A 19446-nucleotide genomic window follows, 5' to 3' on the forward strand; every position below is an offset into this window, starting at 1 on the left:
GGTTTTAGAGCAGAGACTGTTTGTCAATGAATGCAGCTGTACCTGCATACAGAGCAATTGCAGTTTAGAAAGATAAAAGAAAAGTAAGAAAGATAATCATTTTGCTGAAGTGAATCCATTTTTCTCCAGTGTTGAGAAGTTGGAGATGTAGGAGTAGAGCAGAGTTTTTGCAGCATGAATTTCGAGACCATTCACTTTGGAAAGAATCACTGAGGGGCAGACAGACTCATGAGTTTAGCCTTGAGAGCAGTACAAAGGTGTGAGCAGCAGGGAGACAGGTGACTAAGTGCTTCCTGTCCTGCATGCGTGGGCACAGCTCTGAGTCAGTCGTCAGAGCGAGCCAGACAATGATGAGCAGCATCTGCTATTTAGTTGTGTTTTTCTCCCCTCTGCCATTCACTCCCTCCCTCATTTCATCCTGTCTTTTGTCCTCCTCCCCGTGAACTGCCTGATCCCACTTTTTCTCTGGCTCCTTCTTCATCACGGAGCCAGAGGCCCTCACCCACTGTATGGCGCTCTGTGAATAGTCTTTGTTAATAGCAAATCTTCTGCAGATTAATTTCAGAATGAGTGTGGGGAATGGGAGAATGGAATGAAAGGAAGTTGAACTAAAAGGCTAAAAGGGATTTTCTCTTTTTATAATGTATTAATGGCCTTTTGGTTCCCGTTGAAAGCAAAAAAAGGTTATAAGTCACATTAGCATATGGTAAATTTGTCTCCCTCTCTCTGCTTTTGCAGAACAATTAGGACGTCTAGTTTATTAGTTACCCTTTAACTTCCTTTTGTGGTGCTTCAGCTAATTCTAAATGTCATCCATGCTTTTCTTATTTTTTCAACACGCCTCTAATAGACAAATACACCATTTAGCATCTCATCTGGACATAATGTGATGGGGAAATGTAAGCTGTTTAAGGTTACTGCAGGTTTTATAAAAGCATTCCTTTCCCTTCCAAGGTCTGAAGACTGATGAAACTTTTGATAAGAATAAAATGTGAACTATGTTGTAAGTGTCCTGCATCTAAAATCTAAGAAGCAATCCACTGTGATGCTGCTTTCAGGAGGCATTAAAAAATATCAAGCCACTTGAATTTGAAAACCAAACCCTCCCTGAATTCCAACTATCTTCCTGTTCTCTGGGAATTCATAAAAGATATTCAGTTTTTGCATGCATTTGATATTTATACTGTGATAGTTTATCCTAAAACAGACTAATTTGGGAAGAAAATATTACAGTAGCGTGTGACAGTTCTGCAGCTCTTTGCAGTTTTCTCTAGTTTTGCTTTTTGAGATGAGTGTGAAGCGGCGTCACTGTCTGCTGCGCAGAGCTGTGGTGTGCTCTCTCTTCTTAAAGTCACTAAGTTATTTTCACTTACTGTGATGAGCTGAATAGAGAGATGAGTCCTTACCTTTCTGATTGTGATTGTGGAGAGGATTAGCTCATTGGCTGCCAGCCATTTTCAGAGCAACTTGACCAATCTTTCAAAACTCACAGAATATTGTTTTTTTATGAATATAAACACTGAAACTACCTAAGAAGAGTAGACTCTCCTCTTTCATATCTCTCTTCCTGTTTTTGATCCAAAAAACCGAGGAAACATACTTCTTTAGATCGCACACCTCTCTGGCGCTCCATATTTTGATTGTCTCCATGATCTCAGCCGTCCTGTCCTGTCAAATGATTGCGCCGCTCTTTCTCTTTCTCTAACTACCTCAACACCATAAGCTGTATAAAACATGGACGGAGTCTCCCCGACATTACCTGTCTGAAATGGAAATTGGAACTGAAATTGGAAGTGGCTAGGGCTTCGCAGTGTTTGCGGATAGTAAATTTAGCGACTCAGACAGGAGAAGTTTTTTGAACCAGGCTGTTAACAGGTTAATTTCTGCTTTGAAAACAGCTTTCTTGGCTTGGTGTGAATGTGACTTCCGGTACTTCTGGAGCCAGCCTGAAGCGGACACTCGAGAAACAGCAGATTTTAGCACTTCAACATTGTTTCATATTCTTAGACCGGAGGTTTCCGCTTGTTCAACACATCCTCAGTTTGAGTGTGAGCTGCCTGAACTTTTCTGTCTCACAATGTTTCTGTCACCTCAAATCTTCTCTTATATCTGCACTGATCTCTCATGCAAAGAGAGCACCACTGCCACAAACAGTAGTTTATGAGACTTATATTGAGGGACAAGTTTCACCAGATCCTGCTCCCCCCCTCTGAAAAACATTATTGACTTCTAAAGACGCAGTCAATGGTTGCAATCGTGTTTGCATCTACTGTGTCAGTGGCAGCCAATGAGTTAATAACAGATGTGATAGAAATCCCACAGTTAGCATTCTGCTGCTCCCCGGAGTGCGCTCATATAAAACAGCTTGTTGAGTTTTTGGAGGAATATGAATCCATTTGTAATGTGGTGGGCTGAGCCTCAGACGTATCTAACCTCTGATTATTACCGTCATAGTGCTGAAGTACTCATAACAGACTTGACGCACAGCTATGTTTTATTTCTAAGTCATTCAGACCACAGTAGACATATTATCTGAACAGGAGTCTGGCTGTGAACACAGATGTAAGGGAAGAAGGTGTTATTTACAATGAGACTCATTTGCATAGGAAGGGTAATATTTATCTCCAAATGAATGTATAATGGCTCATTTATGCAAACAACACCTGCACACAGTGACACTTTTTGCTCTGCAACTCAGTTTGTGGTGCATTTTACCCTTTTTACATGTTTTGTGAATGTTTTAGTGTCTTGTTTGCAAAGGTCTCATATTGTGCTCCTTTTCTGCAGTTTAATATGGATCATTGATGTCTTCATGAAATGGTAGTAACATGTTTTGGCCCCAAAAGCCAATAAATCAAGCACAGCAGCATTGTTTCCAGGCTCTCATAGCCCCTCTGTTCAGACGGGTCTGCTTTAGTGGGCGTGACCTTCATATGTAAATGAGGCACTGCTGATACCGCCCCACTCTTCCACGTCACTGAGAGCGGCGCCATGTAACCATAACTACCGAGCTATGAGTGCACAATGTTTGGAAAACATACCGTTAAATTACAGGCTAAAGCAACAGGCTAACCGCAGCTAAAGTTAGCATCCTGGAGCTAACACAGAGACAGTGGGACACTGAGGAAAAGCTCTTACATCTGCTCCACAGCACACAGCATTTAAAATACTCACATTTCCAGGGTCTGAGGTTTGTTGGCGGATGGTTGGTAATGCGCCTGGATTCAAGACCAGTCTATTCGCTAGCCCTCTGTTGTACTGTCCAAAGTTGGAAAAGCAGTCGGCTGTGAAGTGACTGGCACACACATGCACAGTTTTTCTGAGTGTAGCTGGAACATTTCCTTGAGAAATGAACTCTAGCCACTCAGTCTTGTCTTCTTCCGAGATGGGAAGCTTGTGCATGATGGAACTATGTGGCTGTTTACAGCCAAAAACTGAGCAGTGATGGCTCTTCAACTTTGGCATTCTCCTCCCCACTGCTGGCGAGATTTCTCTCCAGCAGCAGGGAGGGGAGTGGGCGGGAGGAGGTTCAGGGGTATCTGCTCCGGTGGACCAATCAGGTCAGACTTGCTCGTGACTGGTCAAAAAAGGGAATAGCTGACGTCGGCAAATGCCCGAATTCCAAACAGCTCATTTTAGGTCAGGATTTTACATTCACAAGCACCACTAAGTACAGGTTTTGTCATCAAATATGACATTTTGTGGGCTGGGAGGAAAGCCAAAGACCAACAAATTTCACTAAAAGACTTAATAAAGTGATTTTTGCATAATATGGTACCTTTAATGTGTGCAAAGGCTGGGCCATCCTTTTTGTTAACCAGTCTTTGAATGTCTAAGCCTGAGCAGAACAAACATTTAACAGCTCTAAAAGATTGGGGTACTCTCCAAGGTACTAAAACTGGAGTCATGTGATCCACCAGGAGATGGTAATTTGGAGATGGAGGTATGGTTTGATTTTTCTTTTAAAAGCTAAAGACAAAAGGGTTACTTTACAAATCCAGAAATTTAGGAAAGATGTTTAGTTTTATTAAAAATACACACCTGTTAAAACAAATGGATTAACCAGTTCCTCCAAATGACACTAGATGGCAACAAAAGCCTATTCCTGGTTTCTTGAGGGTGGATTCATCCTTTCCTCTTTTCCCCACTCTCTCTCCCTTTCTCTGTCCACTCTATGTCTGTGTCTCTCGGCCCATTATGCGTGCTATTAAGTTAAATTTGAAGTGTGAAATTCTCTCATTGGAGAGCCAGTCACAAATGTTATTGCACAGGTTAATCTAATCCAACTCATCTGTTCTCACACTCTGACCTTTTATCTCCCCTGTTATTCTTAATGCTTCATGATTGGCAGTATAATGATGCAGTGACAGGGAGCCTTTTATTGTAATGTGTTCAAATTATGAGGGTCTTAAAGGATGGCGTCATATGATGGCATTGTTATAAGTTATAAATTGTTAGAATTTCACATGATCGTTTCACAGAAATTAGCCTCATTCAAATTCATGGATTGGACTGTTCATACCTGTATGCGTGCTTGGATTTCTTTGCTGTGTGAGTCAAAAAAGAAGAAAAGGGATCAGACAAAGTAGAGTGAGAATACATCAAGGAAAGAAAGCAGGAGAGTTCTCCATAAAGGCTCTAAAGAATACACCAATAGCATTTTGTAGCGGTCGTGTATTACCTTCCCCACGTGACACAAAATGCATTCAGACACAGTTTTCAGAGTAGGTCAACTGCGTTTTGGCAGCAGTCATGGTACAAGTAAAACACAAGCTGTTACAGTGTCTGTGTGGACAGCAGGATTTATGAGGCTAGAGGCAGAGCTCCCCTGTCAGACGCACGACGACGGAACAATTATCAAAACAGCTTTCTGTGAGGACACGCTGTTATCCAGAGCAGATCATGAATGAGTTTAAATGGGCCAGCCTGCAGTGTGAAAGCTCTGGTCCTAAGTCTGTCTCTCTAGCTTTTTGAATTAGATAATGCACCTAGGTTTTTTTTTCAAATTGTCCTTAGTTAAAAATTTGAGATGTGTAATTGTTCACCTTATATGTACCAGTACCATCACCTGGGCTTTAATATTGGCTAAAACGGATACTGATCTGGTTCACTCTCCTGATTGATTTATATTCTCTATTCCTTAATATGAGGATGAGCCTGAGAAATTCAGTTTTGGCAAATTAAGGCTGTTTTGAATTTATAAACCATAAAGAATTAAAAAATATATTGAAACTGACTGTATCAATTTGTGGGATAATGAATGTGTAAATGTTTGTTGAGTAAACCTCCAAGACTTACAAGAATTACAGTGTAACTGTAAACCTCAGCAGTGGATAAGTGAGGAATTCAAGTTGCACATATTGCAAGTTGCTGTTAGGCTCGTTTGCAAAACAAGCATGAAATACCTCCAAATTGCTCAACCCCTGTAGTTATTTTTCTTCATACTACTTTAGCTCTTACGAGCAAACATGCACAGACCTACTGGTATTGTAAACACAGAAGAGCAAAGAATTGAGCCAAATAGATCTGTCCTATGGATCGCCCTTCGTCACTGATATCAGATCTAACTTTCTGAGTCTGTATCAGAACCAATGCCCAATAATAGGACCAGATCTGTGCATTCCTTGTCTTCTGCAGGTTTAAGCATTCAATCATTAACGTGTTTTCAGTATTTCCCCTCCTGGGTATGTGAGGTTTACATTTAGGATGTTAATAAAAATGAGCTGCAGCACAAGTTTAGAAATTAAATGTTGATGATTTTTAGATGGAATCAGTCTTAATGTGCACACATTATACTATTTTTGTTCTTTTTAATGCACATTTATCTTCTGGTTTGTTGTTGTCAGCGAAATACCTGTCTAACATAAGCCCTTGCTTAGAATATCTGTAAAGTCTCAGGCTCCCAGCAATCCCATTACAACTTTACAACAGAGACCAGAGGGCCAAATGTCGTGCTAAATTCCAAGTCTTTTATTCTCAGATGGTTTTCAGAGGCAGCAGCACCACTCCTGAGTGATATTGTGCAGGGATCCCTCTCCTCTGTCTCCCTGTTTGTTAAGCAGCCCCACAAAATGAGCCAGATGTTGTCTCTGATTGGACAAACCTGGCTTCCTTGTTTATACCCAAACCCATGTAATCAGCCACAGATTCTCCGCTGATGGAGCGACAGTGTTGTGTCTTTCTCACACACTCAGAAAAACTCATTCTGACTTTGGTTAAGAGAAGCAGCTGTGTCCCTGCTTACACACACACACACACACACACACACACACACACACACACACACACACACACACACACACACACACACACACACACACACACAGGAGAGTGGCAGACTGAGGCAGATGGAGTACATGCTTCATTATAGCTGTACATACGAGTTGGTGAGTAGCTTGATGTTTTATCATTTTCTCCTCTGACTGCTTATTTAGTCCGACATATGGTTACACTCTGCTATTATGCCGTTTAGAGCAGCGAGGAGCAGGTTAAATGAGTTGCTTTGCGTAGCAAACAGGTTTAGGTTTTTGAATTTCAAAGGCTTTACATCCTCCAAGCAATGGGAAGATTACCACATGAATACAAATCACACCTCTGGATAATTCAACGGTCATGTGAACGCAGACACAGTTGATCAAGGAGCTGCTATAAAAAGAGAAATAAGCAGGAAATAAGAGCGGAAACAGTAAAAGAGAAGCAAATGTACAAGTATAGATGTGAAAGAATACAAGGATTTAGAAGAGAAGAAAGACAACAGAAGAGTCTAACAGATAGGTTTTGATTATGATTTACATTTAGGGCCAATCCAAATTGTGGATCTTACCCCTTCCCCTTCGTCTTACCCCCTTTGCCCACCCCTTTCCTGTCGCCCTCTGGTTTAAGGGCCAAGGGGAAGGGGTTAAAAAAGGCATCTCTTAGAAATGAGAAACCACTTGATCCCCGCAACGTCATCATTCCCCAGACGCTTGCTGGCTGTCGTAGGCAAAGCGACTTTTTATTCGCTTCCACAGCGAACACATTTTTACAAACTGGTGATACACCAATGTCAGATTTGGACAAACAGACTCTACCACAATCCACCGGATCACAAAAGTAATGAAACAGCTAAGCCATGAAAAGCAAACATTAAGCAAATGGTAAGGTACTCAGAAGCTATATTATGTAGCCTCTGAATACTGTAACATTTGCTTTCATAGCTTATGTAGCTGATGCAGCTCCTGAATGCAGCTTATCTGTCCAATCACTCATGAAACACAGCCCAACACAGTGAAGTCCATCACCCAGGTCTGACATAGGTGTAGCTATTACTAGCTTTAGCTGTAGCTGTAGCTGTTGCTATAGCAGCATTAGTTTGATTGTTATAATGAGCAATTTCAAAATACAACCAACAGTTCAAAACTTGGCCTATATTAACGGGATGTAGCAAAGGATTGGATATCTGATAAAAAATATGTATATCATGTAAAATTTGTCATACCCTTTGGTTTCAAGTGAGGTCTGGGTTTGTCTTTGTTTTAAGTGCTGTGTAGCCCTTCCTCTTGGCTCTTTCCATTAAACTTACAGAGAACTGGGACACCCCTTCACTACATGTGCACCCACATAACCAAGGGCTAAGGGGTAGAATTGGGATTGGCTCTTACTGTCTCTACAAAATTTTAGATTTATGGTTAGCACAAATCGTTATTGATTGTTCTCATTAGTGACAGGTGGCTCTACATTTTGCGTTGGCACTCACTCTTTGGAGTGGTGTAGTGTTGTCATCTGGACTTTTGGGTACTATTGCTATAACATTTAAAAATAGTGTTGAAGCTAATATTCTCATTCAAACCTAAAATTATGAAAAGGCAGAAATGTAAACGTAATACTTTTTCAAGGCCACCTAAGTCTTGATTCAAAGAAATGATCATGTAGAGGATATATTGTGCTAGTAACTGCTATGCTGCGATTGCTACATGATTAACAGCGCATCAGACATAGCGCAACATCATCTATTTGGAAAAACAACCACCCCGTGCTCTCACTGCTGCAGAAACTGAAAAGACTCAGTCATGTTTCTGACAATTTCATCTTTGTTTTTGCAGCTAGTTTAAAAAGTTAGCATAAAGTTGGCTCGGCTAACTAAATAAATAAGACTTATCAACCAGTAGTTGAATTTTGTGACAGTGACTCAAGACAAGAGAAGACGCAGTGGGAATGTTGGGAAATGAGGCAGTGGGAGAGATGGGAAGACAGCAGGAAGTGGGATTGAAGCAAATGGAGGGGAAGAGGTGAGCCAGAGAGCTCATGCAGTGCAGATAAGCCAGCTCTTGTATCGGTAATTGTAATCTGCAGGATGTGACATGGTTCTGCATGTGAAGCTATTAGCTGGCTCTGTGCTCAGGAGCAGCCATTTCTCACCTTGATGACAGATTGTCGGGTGACGCTAGCAAGGGGATATAGCAGGATATACCCAAGAAAGACTATATATTAGAGTAGACTACATTTATCTCTACTTAGGTGACAATGTGAGGAACAAATAATTGTCTTGGCCACTGACATCTGTCAGTACTTGACAGATTATTACATGAGAGATGAGAATGCCCTGGCTCCCTGACACAGTTAACGAGTTAAAGTGTGTCATTATGCTAACTAAGGTGTTTAAACTGTAATAATACTATTCGAGCCAGTAAAGGTGTCTCTGTATTCCTCAATTTAATTTGGTTGAAAATTTGTAATTTTTTTCATTGCAAAATCAATTTTCTCAACACCTGAAGTGGAAGCTCTATGTATTAACCTCCTGAATCTCTTATTTTTCATTAAAAAGTGATAACCTGCCCTTCTTTTACAACTAAAACACCAATTTATGACTTGGTCATGACAGCCATTAGGAAACAACAAGGCAGAAACACCACAGTACAGAAAAACAAATCTACAGCTGAATTTTAGGGACGTCGTTTACTTGTATGTTTGGCTCTCTACTTAAAATTCTCCTCATGGGTGTGAGGGTTGCTGCTTCACCTCATAAAAAATATCACCTACAGATACCAAGACCGGTTTAATGAAGGGTATCAACAGCACAAGATCTCTAGTTAAAAAAGTTTATCTCTCATTTGAGCAGAAGGCCCGAAAATATAAATCATGAAACGAAATAACAAACCTGGACACGTTTGTTGTGGTCAATTAAACTACATCAAACTGTTGCCCAATAGAGGTCTACAACTGGGAAGTAAATGGTAATAAATTAGGAGATTAAAACAGATATTAAAACATTCACTAGTATTTTTGGTGAATAATCCACAGAATATTTCTTTTTTGCTGTTGATAATTTGGGATGAGCTGCTACAGAGGAGCAGATCTTCCATGGAGGCAACCATCTTTCACGGTCATGTTTCTAAAATTACAGAGAACAGACATTATGATATTCATACAGCAGTATTATATTACATTTTTTAGTTTGTTGGAAGACAAAAAGGAACAAAAAGTGTTGGTTGTGCACAAAATAATTTGACCTTCATGAGGGATGTTTTAATGTTTGGTTGGTGAGTAAGCTGTGTGTTTAGGCTTAAAGTAAAGGGTATAACATCGGTACTGCTGCTCCACAAACTTCTGCTTTTGCCTTGGCTCCACCATCACCATCACAATATGCCTGCACAGGATTCAAAATGTGCTGCGAAGAAGGCATTTTGTGCATTGTCTGTGCTATCAATTGTAGGGATGGAACAGTTCACAAAATCCATAGTTGGGATCTTAAAACAGTTTTGTGGTCATGGTTTTCATTTTGGTTCTGTGTACATCATTCTTGTTTATAGCACCCCAGGTTACTGTATACCCTAATAATCCACCTTATCAGATTATTTTTAATCAATTCTATCATGTATAGTCATGAGAAACCTGAAAGATTGAGGCTGTTTCCCATTTAAAACATCATTAAAGCTGAGTAAAACATTGCTAGTTTGAACATGTCAACTCCTCAGTAAGGAAAGTCACTATTGGCTGCCACGGAAGTCACTAAAAGTCACTAAATGATGCTGCTGTCTAATTTGCATAATGAATCAACTTGCATGTAATTTTCATGGACTCTGTAGAAGAGAATAATAACGTGGGAGAGACAGATAGGTAAAACAAACATCATAAATATGTTCAGAACTCCAAACTAATTTTCTTCTGTTGATTCTTTTTTTTTATTTTAATGGCTAAATATCACTCCTCTTTTATCTGGGCTGGAGACTGGCAGAAGTGACCATGATGAGACACACACTTGCCCAAATCATTTGAATGCAGTTGTCTGCTCTGGAGCTGCAGGAGGAGACAATTGTGACTGAGGAGGACTGTCTGTCTGTGTGTTGGATAAGGGAGGGACTTACACACGCTGACCACTGAGGAGATCAAAACACACTTTAACGTCAGATTCTCCAAACTCCAGAAAAGTTGCAAGAATTGTCGTCTTTAAAAAAAACACTCGCCAGAAGGGTCTGAAAAGTCATTAAATGTAGTGACAAAGTCTCGAAGTTGTCGTGGTTTTATCCTCCACTTTCTTACCGCTGCCATCGGAGTTCACACTGAATCTAAAGAGCTCCCAGACAGCAGAATGACACAACGACACAGGTACATCCTCTAACTCTGTCTTCTCTGCTTGTCGTGTACACAACACACAAGCCTCCCCACAAAGTATCCTGCTGCACTCCTTTGCCTTGAGTTGCGCATGCGTATGATCGGAGCTACATATTCACTCCAAACTGAGGTATAAAATGAAGAATAAAAGAAAAACAGAGCCGAACGATGCATATGCACAGAGTGAGGAAAACTGGACAATTCAGATTTTTTTCGTAAACCATTCCATCCCTTATAAATAGTAAAAAACAGAGAGCCATATCACAATGTCAGTCATTTCTGGAAGATAAAAAACACAATGATTCAACTTGTATGGACAACTTTCTGCATTGCAAATGTAGGGGAGGCTTCTGGAAAGCTGATGGAAACTGTGAAAAAGGGCTTGCAAATAAATGAAGATGTTTTTTGAGCTGTTAATCAAGGAAAGCTATACTACAGAAGATCCTGTTATTAAGTCATGAAAATGTTTGGTTTGTCAACACACCTTGTTTTAAAAAAATTGCTCTAATCTCTTATGCATATGGGGCAAGCCAAACATAAAGGCATACGGGCAAAGTTTGAAGATAAGATAGCTCTGGAAGTGATTCCAGTCTATTAAACCTCCATCATTGAGACATTAACATGCACTCTGATCACTCAGGGGATTTAATACTTGCTGGATGAGCAATTGTAATGGGTTTAATTTTTGTTAAACTTTAATAGGGTGCAAAAGTTCCTGTTCGAGTACTGAAAAATTCAAAACCACAAATTATGTTGTGTGTGCTCTTAGCAGGTACACCCTTTGGTCAAACAAATGGAAAAATATTTTAATCATTATGCGTGATTCTCGTTAAAATGAACTTAAATGCACTGAGAGCAACATAAAAAGGCAGCACCACATGAAAGGGAGCAGTCAGAGTGAAAACAGTTAACTATAAACGGAGAAGATGAGTGGAAAAAGAGGAGGAGGAGGAGAGCTAGTGGCCCATATTTTCCCCTCCTTCCTCTGCTTATAGCTGCCTGCCTGTAATTATCAGTCAGATTATTATTGAGTGCTAATTTATTGCCTCGCTGGGAGCTATGTGTTAAATAAACGCAGCGGAGTAAATAAAGAGAGGGGGAGAAGAGGGAATGGGAGAACAGACTGCTGCTATCAGATGGCAACACAGCACACACACTGCCCACAGGGGGAAGAGTGAGACGCGTCAGTGTGTATTTATACGTGTCTGTCCCAGGCACATTCACAAACCCAAACATGGGTGAACCATGCCCATGTGTTGTGTTGACGATCCATTGGGCTGTTAACATTGGGGCACTGCCCTCAGATGCGCACTTCATGTGTTCCTTCTGTACTGGATCAGGGAGTTGGCCCTCCATGGCTGATATCACCGTGGCGTCTACCCGGCAAACACACTGACTAACAGCCGAGACAGACGCCATCTGTTGTCCCTACAGCTTCGCCTCAAAACCTGCAGTACAGTGTGAATGCTGAAGAGCAAAGCTGTAGCGCTGTAATAAATGATCCTCTAATTTAACTCATTCTGAGTGGTGGAGATTTTTGATGTTATTATTACTTAAGTATGTAAAATGTGTCCACTAGGAAAGGTTTTGTCTCAGGGCATGTTGTGCAGTTTTAAACTTGACAGAATGGAAGCATTGTTGTTTTGTGCCCAGTAATTTGAATGCGTCCATGTCTAGACTGGCTGAATAGACTCTGTTAATTCATTGGTTGGACAGCTTTGATGACCCATCATTGTGTTTCATCAGTGCTTCTTCGACAGAGTGGTTAAAATCAAAACAAAGTTTTTGTCCGTCTGGACAGCAGTTTATTTTGCTCTTAACTTTCATCAAAGGTTTTATATTTTCTGCTGGGTGGGCGGATCATCAAAGAGATCACAAAGAAGTTGGTCATTAGTTGAGACTCCAGCTCTTCACTCTCTCTCTGTTATTGATGAGTGGACTGTAGAAACAGAGAGAGCACACAGGAAGTCTCAGCTCTGCAGGAGTGAAACTGTCAGAGCATTTGTTTAGTTTACAAGTATAATCCATCTCAACAACAGAATCCTGGAGTCAGTTTGGTTTTCTTTCTTTTCTCTAATGAACCACACCACAGCTACCTTGGAAGCGGACCAACACCAACAGCTCAGCTTTGTTGCTCTGTCCACACCAAGGCACAACTGGCACTGTGACTTGTAGGTGGAGGACTGCTGCCAACAAGCCAAAAATAGCAAAGAAAACAGGGGTTGGCTAAAGTAGCATTCAGATAATGTAAACTCTTGTGCAAGCTGCTTTCTCATCATTAAAATAACACTTCTTAATACAGACTGAGTCATCAGTGTATTACAAAGCTGTGCCTTTTAAGGCTGAAGTTTGGGATCTATTTCAACTTAGACAAACTTACCACAGTTTCTTCAACAGTGAGTTATGACTCACAACTGATGACTGGGCAACTTCTTCATGCTGTGATAAAATTTTGGCTCTCTTGGAGAAAAAAAGCTGTGGAAAAATTGCTGTTACCACAAAAACTCTTACTTACAAGCCATATTTCTGTCCTGGCTTCTGTGTAGGGTGGCTATTATTGTAACAAGGTAAAAATGGGGACTAGTTTTTTTCAATTCAAGGTGTTGATGTGAAAGCAACACACAGTTGCTGCAGATTTGTCGGCTGAACATTCATGATGAGAAGCTCCTGTTCCACCACATCCCAAAGGTGCTCCATTGGATTGAGATCTGGGGACTGTGGAGGACATTAGAGTACAGTGAACTCATCATCATGTTCAGGAAACCAGTCTGAGATGACTCCAGCTTTATGACATGGAGGGTTATCCTGCTGGTAGTATCCGTCAGAACAGGGGTTTTCAAAGTGTGAGGCACGCCTCCACTGGGGGCCGCCAAAGCGTTCCAGGTTAGGCGCGAGAAGAGGAATAAAAAACAAAGCACAAAATAATAATAGCAATAATAAAAATGTCTGCACTAGCACTAAGCGCAAAAAGTATGGAAAGAAGCATGCCGTGGTTTTATCATTGTTTTCCCCGACAATGTCTACCATACAGAGTGCTCGTCTCTGTGTGTGTACACACGTGTTTGTGTGTCTGTGTGTGCATCAGGGCGGAACTTTGCCATGCGCTATGTAGAGAACGGTGGAAAGTTGTGAACACGCAACTATGCATACAGCTACAGGACAACGCAACAACTGCTCTGCTCTGCAACCAAACAGGACACTCATGGATCCCTCAGGGGCATGTGCCCACAAACACACGCGTAGGTGAACATATGAACTCAGCTAAACAATGTATGGCGAAATGTACTTCTTAAGAGACCTCTGTAAACGCTGCGGTTGAGCCTTTTAGATAGATAGATAGATAGATAGATAGATAGATAGATAGATAGATAGATAGATAGATAGATAGATAGATAGATAGATAGATAGATAGATAGATAGATAGATAGATAGATAGATAGATAAATAGATAGATAGATAGATAGATAGATAGATAGATAGATATAATACTTTATTCATCCCTGAAGGGAAATTCATGTGGTTTGTGCTCATCTTCCAAAGATTAAAGAATTAAAGACTCTGATGGCTACAGGGAGGAACGATCTTCTGTATCTCTCAGTCCTGCAGTGCAGAGAGGTGAGTCGTCCACTGCTGGTGTTTCTCTGGTCAAGGATGATGTGAAGTGGGTGATCAGTGTGACAAATGATGGCCTCCACTTTCTTCTGTGTATACCTTTCCACCACAGCCTCCAGTGAGTCCAAACTGGATCCAACCACAGAGCTAGCTCTCTTCACCAGTTTTTCCAGTCGCCTCTTGTCCTTCTGCTTTAAACTATTTCCCCAGCAGACTTCATCATAAAATAAAACGCTTGCTACCACAGACTGATAAAACATCTGCAGCAGCTTTCCACAGACATCAATTGATCTGAGCTTCCTTAAGAAAAAGAGACGGCTCTGCCCCTTCTTAAAGAGTGCATCTGTATTAAGGGACCAGTCCAACTTGTTGTCCAGATGTACACCAAGATATTTGTAGGTTGGCACCACCTCCACGTCCACCCCATGGATGTTAACTGGCTGATGGCAGAGCCCAGACCTTTGGAAATCAACAATCATTTCTTTTGTTTTTGAACTGTTCAGTAGGAGTCTAGCGGGTCTCATATAACAACTTGGGGTCTCAGACCCTGCTAGACTCCACATATTTTGCACAGTGATGACGACACATATTTAAAGTTGGTTTTTCTTAGACCGGATTTTCCAAGGCCACAGTGTGTACCTAGTTTACTGTGAATTTGTAATCTATCTGCGTTTGAAAAGCTATTCTAAACAGTCTCCTTAAACAAGAAAATTGCAGATGCTAAAAGTAGCTCTGCGTATGATTGATCTATTATTGAATGTTTTTTTATTTACTGCATCTTGATTGATTATTTATTCTTTGCTGTCATAGTGGCCATGCTTTCTCTCTTGGCTCAAGAGCTTTCTTCTAAATTTATTTTGATGTTTGGAGTTCATGTAGTCATTATAATAAACAAACAAATAGGCATTGACCTAAGTTCATCTAATTCTTACCCACTTCAATCAAAATTTGGGAGACTGTATCAGGACAGAATGTTTGAAATAAACATTCATATGTTTTATTTTTAAAAACCAGTGTGGATTATTCATTTATTAGAAGCAGTATTTGTTTTATTAAAATAGGGGAAGCCCCGATGACTTCATGTTCTCTGAAGGGAGGCTCACTGTCGTACATTTTGAAAACCCCTGCGTCAGAATATGAGTACACCATAGCCATAAAGAAATGGACATGGTCGGGAACAGTACTCAGGTAGCCTCAGTTGGCACTAAAGGGCCTAGATTGGGCCAAGAAAGTATCCCCCCTCACCACCACCATCACCAGCAGCCTGAAGTGTTGATAAAGGCAGGAAGGATCCATGCTTTCTTGTTGTTTACATGTGAGAAGATCAGCAGCTTGTGAAATACAAGCCAGTCTGGCACCAACAACCATGCCACGTTCAGTCTTTTAACTCAGTGGCTGCCAGCGATTTTCAGAGCATCTTGAATGATCTTCCAAGACCCACAGAATATTGTGTTTTATAACTGTGTAAACACCAAAACTACCTCTCCTCTTACATCTCTCGTCCTGTTTTTGATCCAAAAAAAACAGAGAAAACGTACTTTTTTAGATCATGCTCATCTCAGATGCTCCACCCTTTGATCCTCTCCATTATCTCTGTCGTCTTTTCTCACGATCGCGCCGCTCTTTCTCTCCCAACTACCGTGACACATCCTCAGTTTGAGCCAGAGTTGCCTGAACTTTTCTGACTTGCAACATCTCACCATGTCTCTATCATCTCACATCTTCTCATGTCTTACTCTCATCCAAAGAGAGCACCACTGCCACCAAAAGTAGTTTACAAGCCTGATGTTGATTGACAAGCTTAGCCAGACCCCACCTACCCCCGCTGAAAAGCAGAAATGACTTCTATAGATGCAGACAAAGGTTGTTGTCGAATTGATGTCTGTAGACTTCAATGGTAGCCAATGAGTAAATCTGCTTTGTTGGATGCTAGCATTGTTTCTTGCTGATAAATCATTGCACCCTTCCCAAACCTTATCAGGATGGCCTGACTGAGAAAAAGAGCTTTGTTTGTGAAAATCTGTTTCCTGTCTTTGAACACCTGTAATCTTCCATTGAGATCTCTTTTATTGTGAATGTTGATTACTGTTTTAACCTTTTGACATCAAAAATGCCGGAGCTATTTCAGCATTGCTGTGAGAAGCATTAAGTCAGTGCAGAGCCAGATGGCAGTGCCTATACTCATGTGGTCAAAGGTCAAACCAGATTTGGAACAAGTTTTTCTTCATCTCGTTAATTTGTTACTCTTTCACTGTCGCTGTAATTTTCTCTTTATGTTGTTTTTAACTTTTAAACCTGACTCTCATTTCTGCTTATCTCTCCCTCTCTGACTCCCACTTGCTTTCTCTGTCTCACACGTTTACACATTTTTCCTGTGTGTGTGTGTGTGTAGCGTCTAAATAGATGCTTCACACCTCTAGCTGTGAACTGAATTGATTTATGTGCAGGAGTCGCCTTGAGCAGGAAGAAACTACGATAATACATTTGTGAGCTAATCTCCATTTTGGCTCATGGCTAGCAGCTGCCCTATTCAATTATGCACCTTGTTAATAATTCAAATTATTTTTGTTAACATTGGTGATGTGTTTGCTCTGCCTCTGTTTTTCTTGAATTGTCCCCTTCTCTTCTCTGTGTCTGACTGACAAGTTTGTCCTTCTTCCATTGCTTCTGTTTTAGCGATTTTCAAACAGCTTGGAGTGGAGTGGGGGTTAATGCAAAGTATGGATATGAAAGCTCAGCATCGTTACGTAATGATATATGAAATGAGGGATGTTCAAAGACAACGGCATGTATTCCCAAATGAGACTGACAAACATGAGCTGCTGCCATTCTCTGCTTCTGTGTGTGCCTTGGTGTGTGTGTGTGTATGAGTGTGTGAAGTCACGCCTGGCTGCCTGTTATCTACCGTAGACTTGAAGGCCCCTGGAGGGACACCAGAGGAGTCATCTGATTCACTTGTAGTAGTTTCTTCTCAGACTGCAAATTAAAACAGGACCAACACACAGATAGGAAGGAGAGCGGTGCTTTTTAATTAAATCCGTTTTGTTTCCGCGTAATCACCGCCCAAACTGATTCTCCTCCAACGTATAAAATTAACACATGAACACTTTCGGCGGCTCTTTTCACCTACATTAACATGCTCCAGCTGCAGCTTTCACCCAGTGCACTGGAAGCATCTCTCCCATCATGAGCGCTCGCTCTTTGTCACTCCTCGCTTAAAGTCTGTTTATGAAACACAGACGATCAGCTCTGATTGGATTTGGCGTTCAGCAGCCCTGATAATTATGATGAATCTTCCTCCTCCTGTGTGTGTGTGTTTGTTGGAATATGCGTGTGGAGTCTCTTTACCTTTTTGTGCTCGTGCTGCTTTCAGTGCCATGGCGCTGTTAGTCAGACCTGGGCCCAAAGTGGTTGTTGATTGGCGTTAATTTGCTGTGTGTACCAGATGTGTAAGACTTGGCATATTAGAGTAGTTTGAAAGTGTCTGACAGGCTGTCTATCTCTGACTTTCTCTGCTGGTAAGAAATGAACTATGTATGAGTTGACTTGACTAATTTGACAGTGGATCCATCTGGTGCCAAAATACTTAAAGTCAAAAGTTTGGTACATTTTCTATGACATAAGGTTTTGGGAGAGTTAACCGAAATGATAATCTGATGATGAAAAACTCTGATGTAAGAAAAGCAACAAGTGGGGCCAGCCAACTGTTTTATAGTGAATGTCAATTTCAGCATGCATTGATTTAAAGTTAGTTTGATTCCCAGCTGTAATCTGGTATTTCATTTGCATGCCTGACATTTTGAATATGAAATGTTGTGCTGTTGGTTGGTTTAAGAAATTAATAGGAAATAAGTCAAAAGGTTACAATCCACTATAAATTTCACTTAAACCTGGACGTTTACTCTTCACTGGTTTTTAATATAAAAATATAAACTTTCCAGCTTTATGAACAAAATGTGAAAACCTGTTAAGGTTTCAGGAAGACCTTATTGTATCCCTCCTTCTGATCACAGATCCCTTGCTTCTTTTCTTCCCTCATCTCCTTTCCCATCCTCTGTAGTCTGCAGAAGACGTAGAAGTGATGGTAAGCGCTCTAACTCCTTAAAACTCCTACTATTGTATCCATTCATTCCACCTTATTCCTTCCTACACCTTGTATCGTTTTATTTTAATGACACTGAGGGTCACTGAGGAGGTTACACTTAAGAGTGATTTTATCTTAATTCAGGTTTTGCTGTTTTCAGTGACTCCCAATTTTTCGCAGGAAGCATGTGTGTTGTGTTAAAAGGGGCTGTGAGGAGTTTCTAAGTGATACTGAAGAAGTCTCCCTTCTAGATATATGCTTCATCGTAACCCACACTTCAAAATGAGATTATCAGCATAAGTATTACAGGTTATTTCAAAATGCTTCATAGTTCATAATTCGTAGCTTCCCAAACAGGTGGAGCAGGACCGGATTGATTTACTGCACGTCTTAGTCTCCATGACAACACCTTGCCAGCCGACGAAGCTGAGAAGTGAGGCGCTAGATCTGTGTTTTTCTCTGTTGAAAACTATTTCTGTGATTAATTTTGTAGTGATGGTGGACACAAGAGCCAAACTCAGACAGAAAAAGGACAGAAGAACAAAAAAAAGATAAACAGGAGAGTGATAGAGCACAAGCTAAAGGCTAACACAGGGGCTAAACTGTTTGTGATAATGTTGATTCTAACCCACAGTCAGCAGTTATTCTGCAGTGGTCTGTTCAAACTTGAGAGTCGATCAAAAAAATGAAGAGTGGGGTTATGTTAGCTCTGTTTGGTAGATGACTGGCAGGACATAGCTAACCAGGATTCACAAACATTACACATTATCAACACGTGTCACAGCATCAGGCTGTCAGCGTTACATATTGATAGCTACTAAGCTACTGTTGAACTGACAATTTTCTTGTTTTTACATCAGCCTACGGATACATTGTAGCACCGGGCAGCTAGTAGCGCTACATATAGCCAGCTACAATGTGCGAATTACAAACTCACGTTTGCTTATTGTCATGTTTCAAACAACAGCAATACATAACTGTAGTGATAAATACCTCACCTTGTTGCGTTGGATCCGGTAAAAAGTTGTCTTGAACAAAGAAAATTTGTTTCAAAACAAAATTGGAAGTTGAGCATCAGTTTTAGGGTACGAAATATTCTGACTAAGACAAAACTACCTACAGTTTTTCTTTTTCTCCAAAGTCTATTAAACCATCCAAAA

At 40.7% G+C, this 19446-nt stretch overlaps 1 protein-coding gene across 2 annotated transcripts in view; it reads left to right on the forward strand.

The window, feature by feature from the left end:
- Window positions 1-19446, forward strand: part of chchd6a (coiled-coil-helix-coiled-coil-helix domain containing 6a) — a 94284-nt gene that overhangs the window by 12804 nt on the left and 62034 nt on the right. The window contains exon 5 of one of the 2 annotated variants that reach the window (XM_074681710.1): window positions 18263-18286. The exons of the other annotated variant lie outside the window; for it this stretch is intronic. Within the exon in view, the coding sequence (XP_074537811.1) occupies window positions 18263-18286 (24 nt within the window). The remainder of the gene's footprint in view (window positions 1-18262; window positions 18287-19446) is intronic. 2 annotated transcript variants of the gene reach the window in all.

Source organism: Halichoeres trimaculatus, unplaced genomic scaffold, assembly GCF_033239565.1.
Source record: "Halichoeres trimaculatus isolate MK-OKI-2021-1 unplaced genomic scaffold, fHalTri1.1 fHalTri1_scaffold_11, whole genome shotgun sequence".
Classification (NCBI taxonomy): Eukaryota; Metazoa; Chordata; class Actinopteri; order Labriformes; family Labridae; genus Halichoeres; species Halichoeres trimaculatus.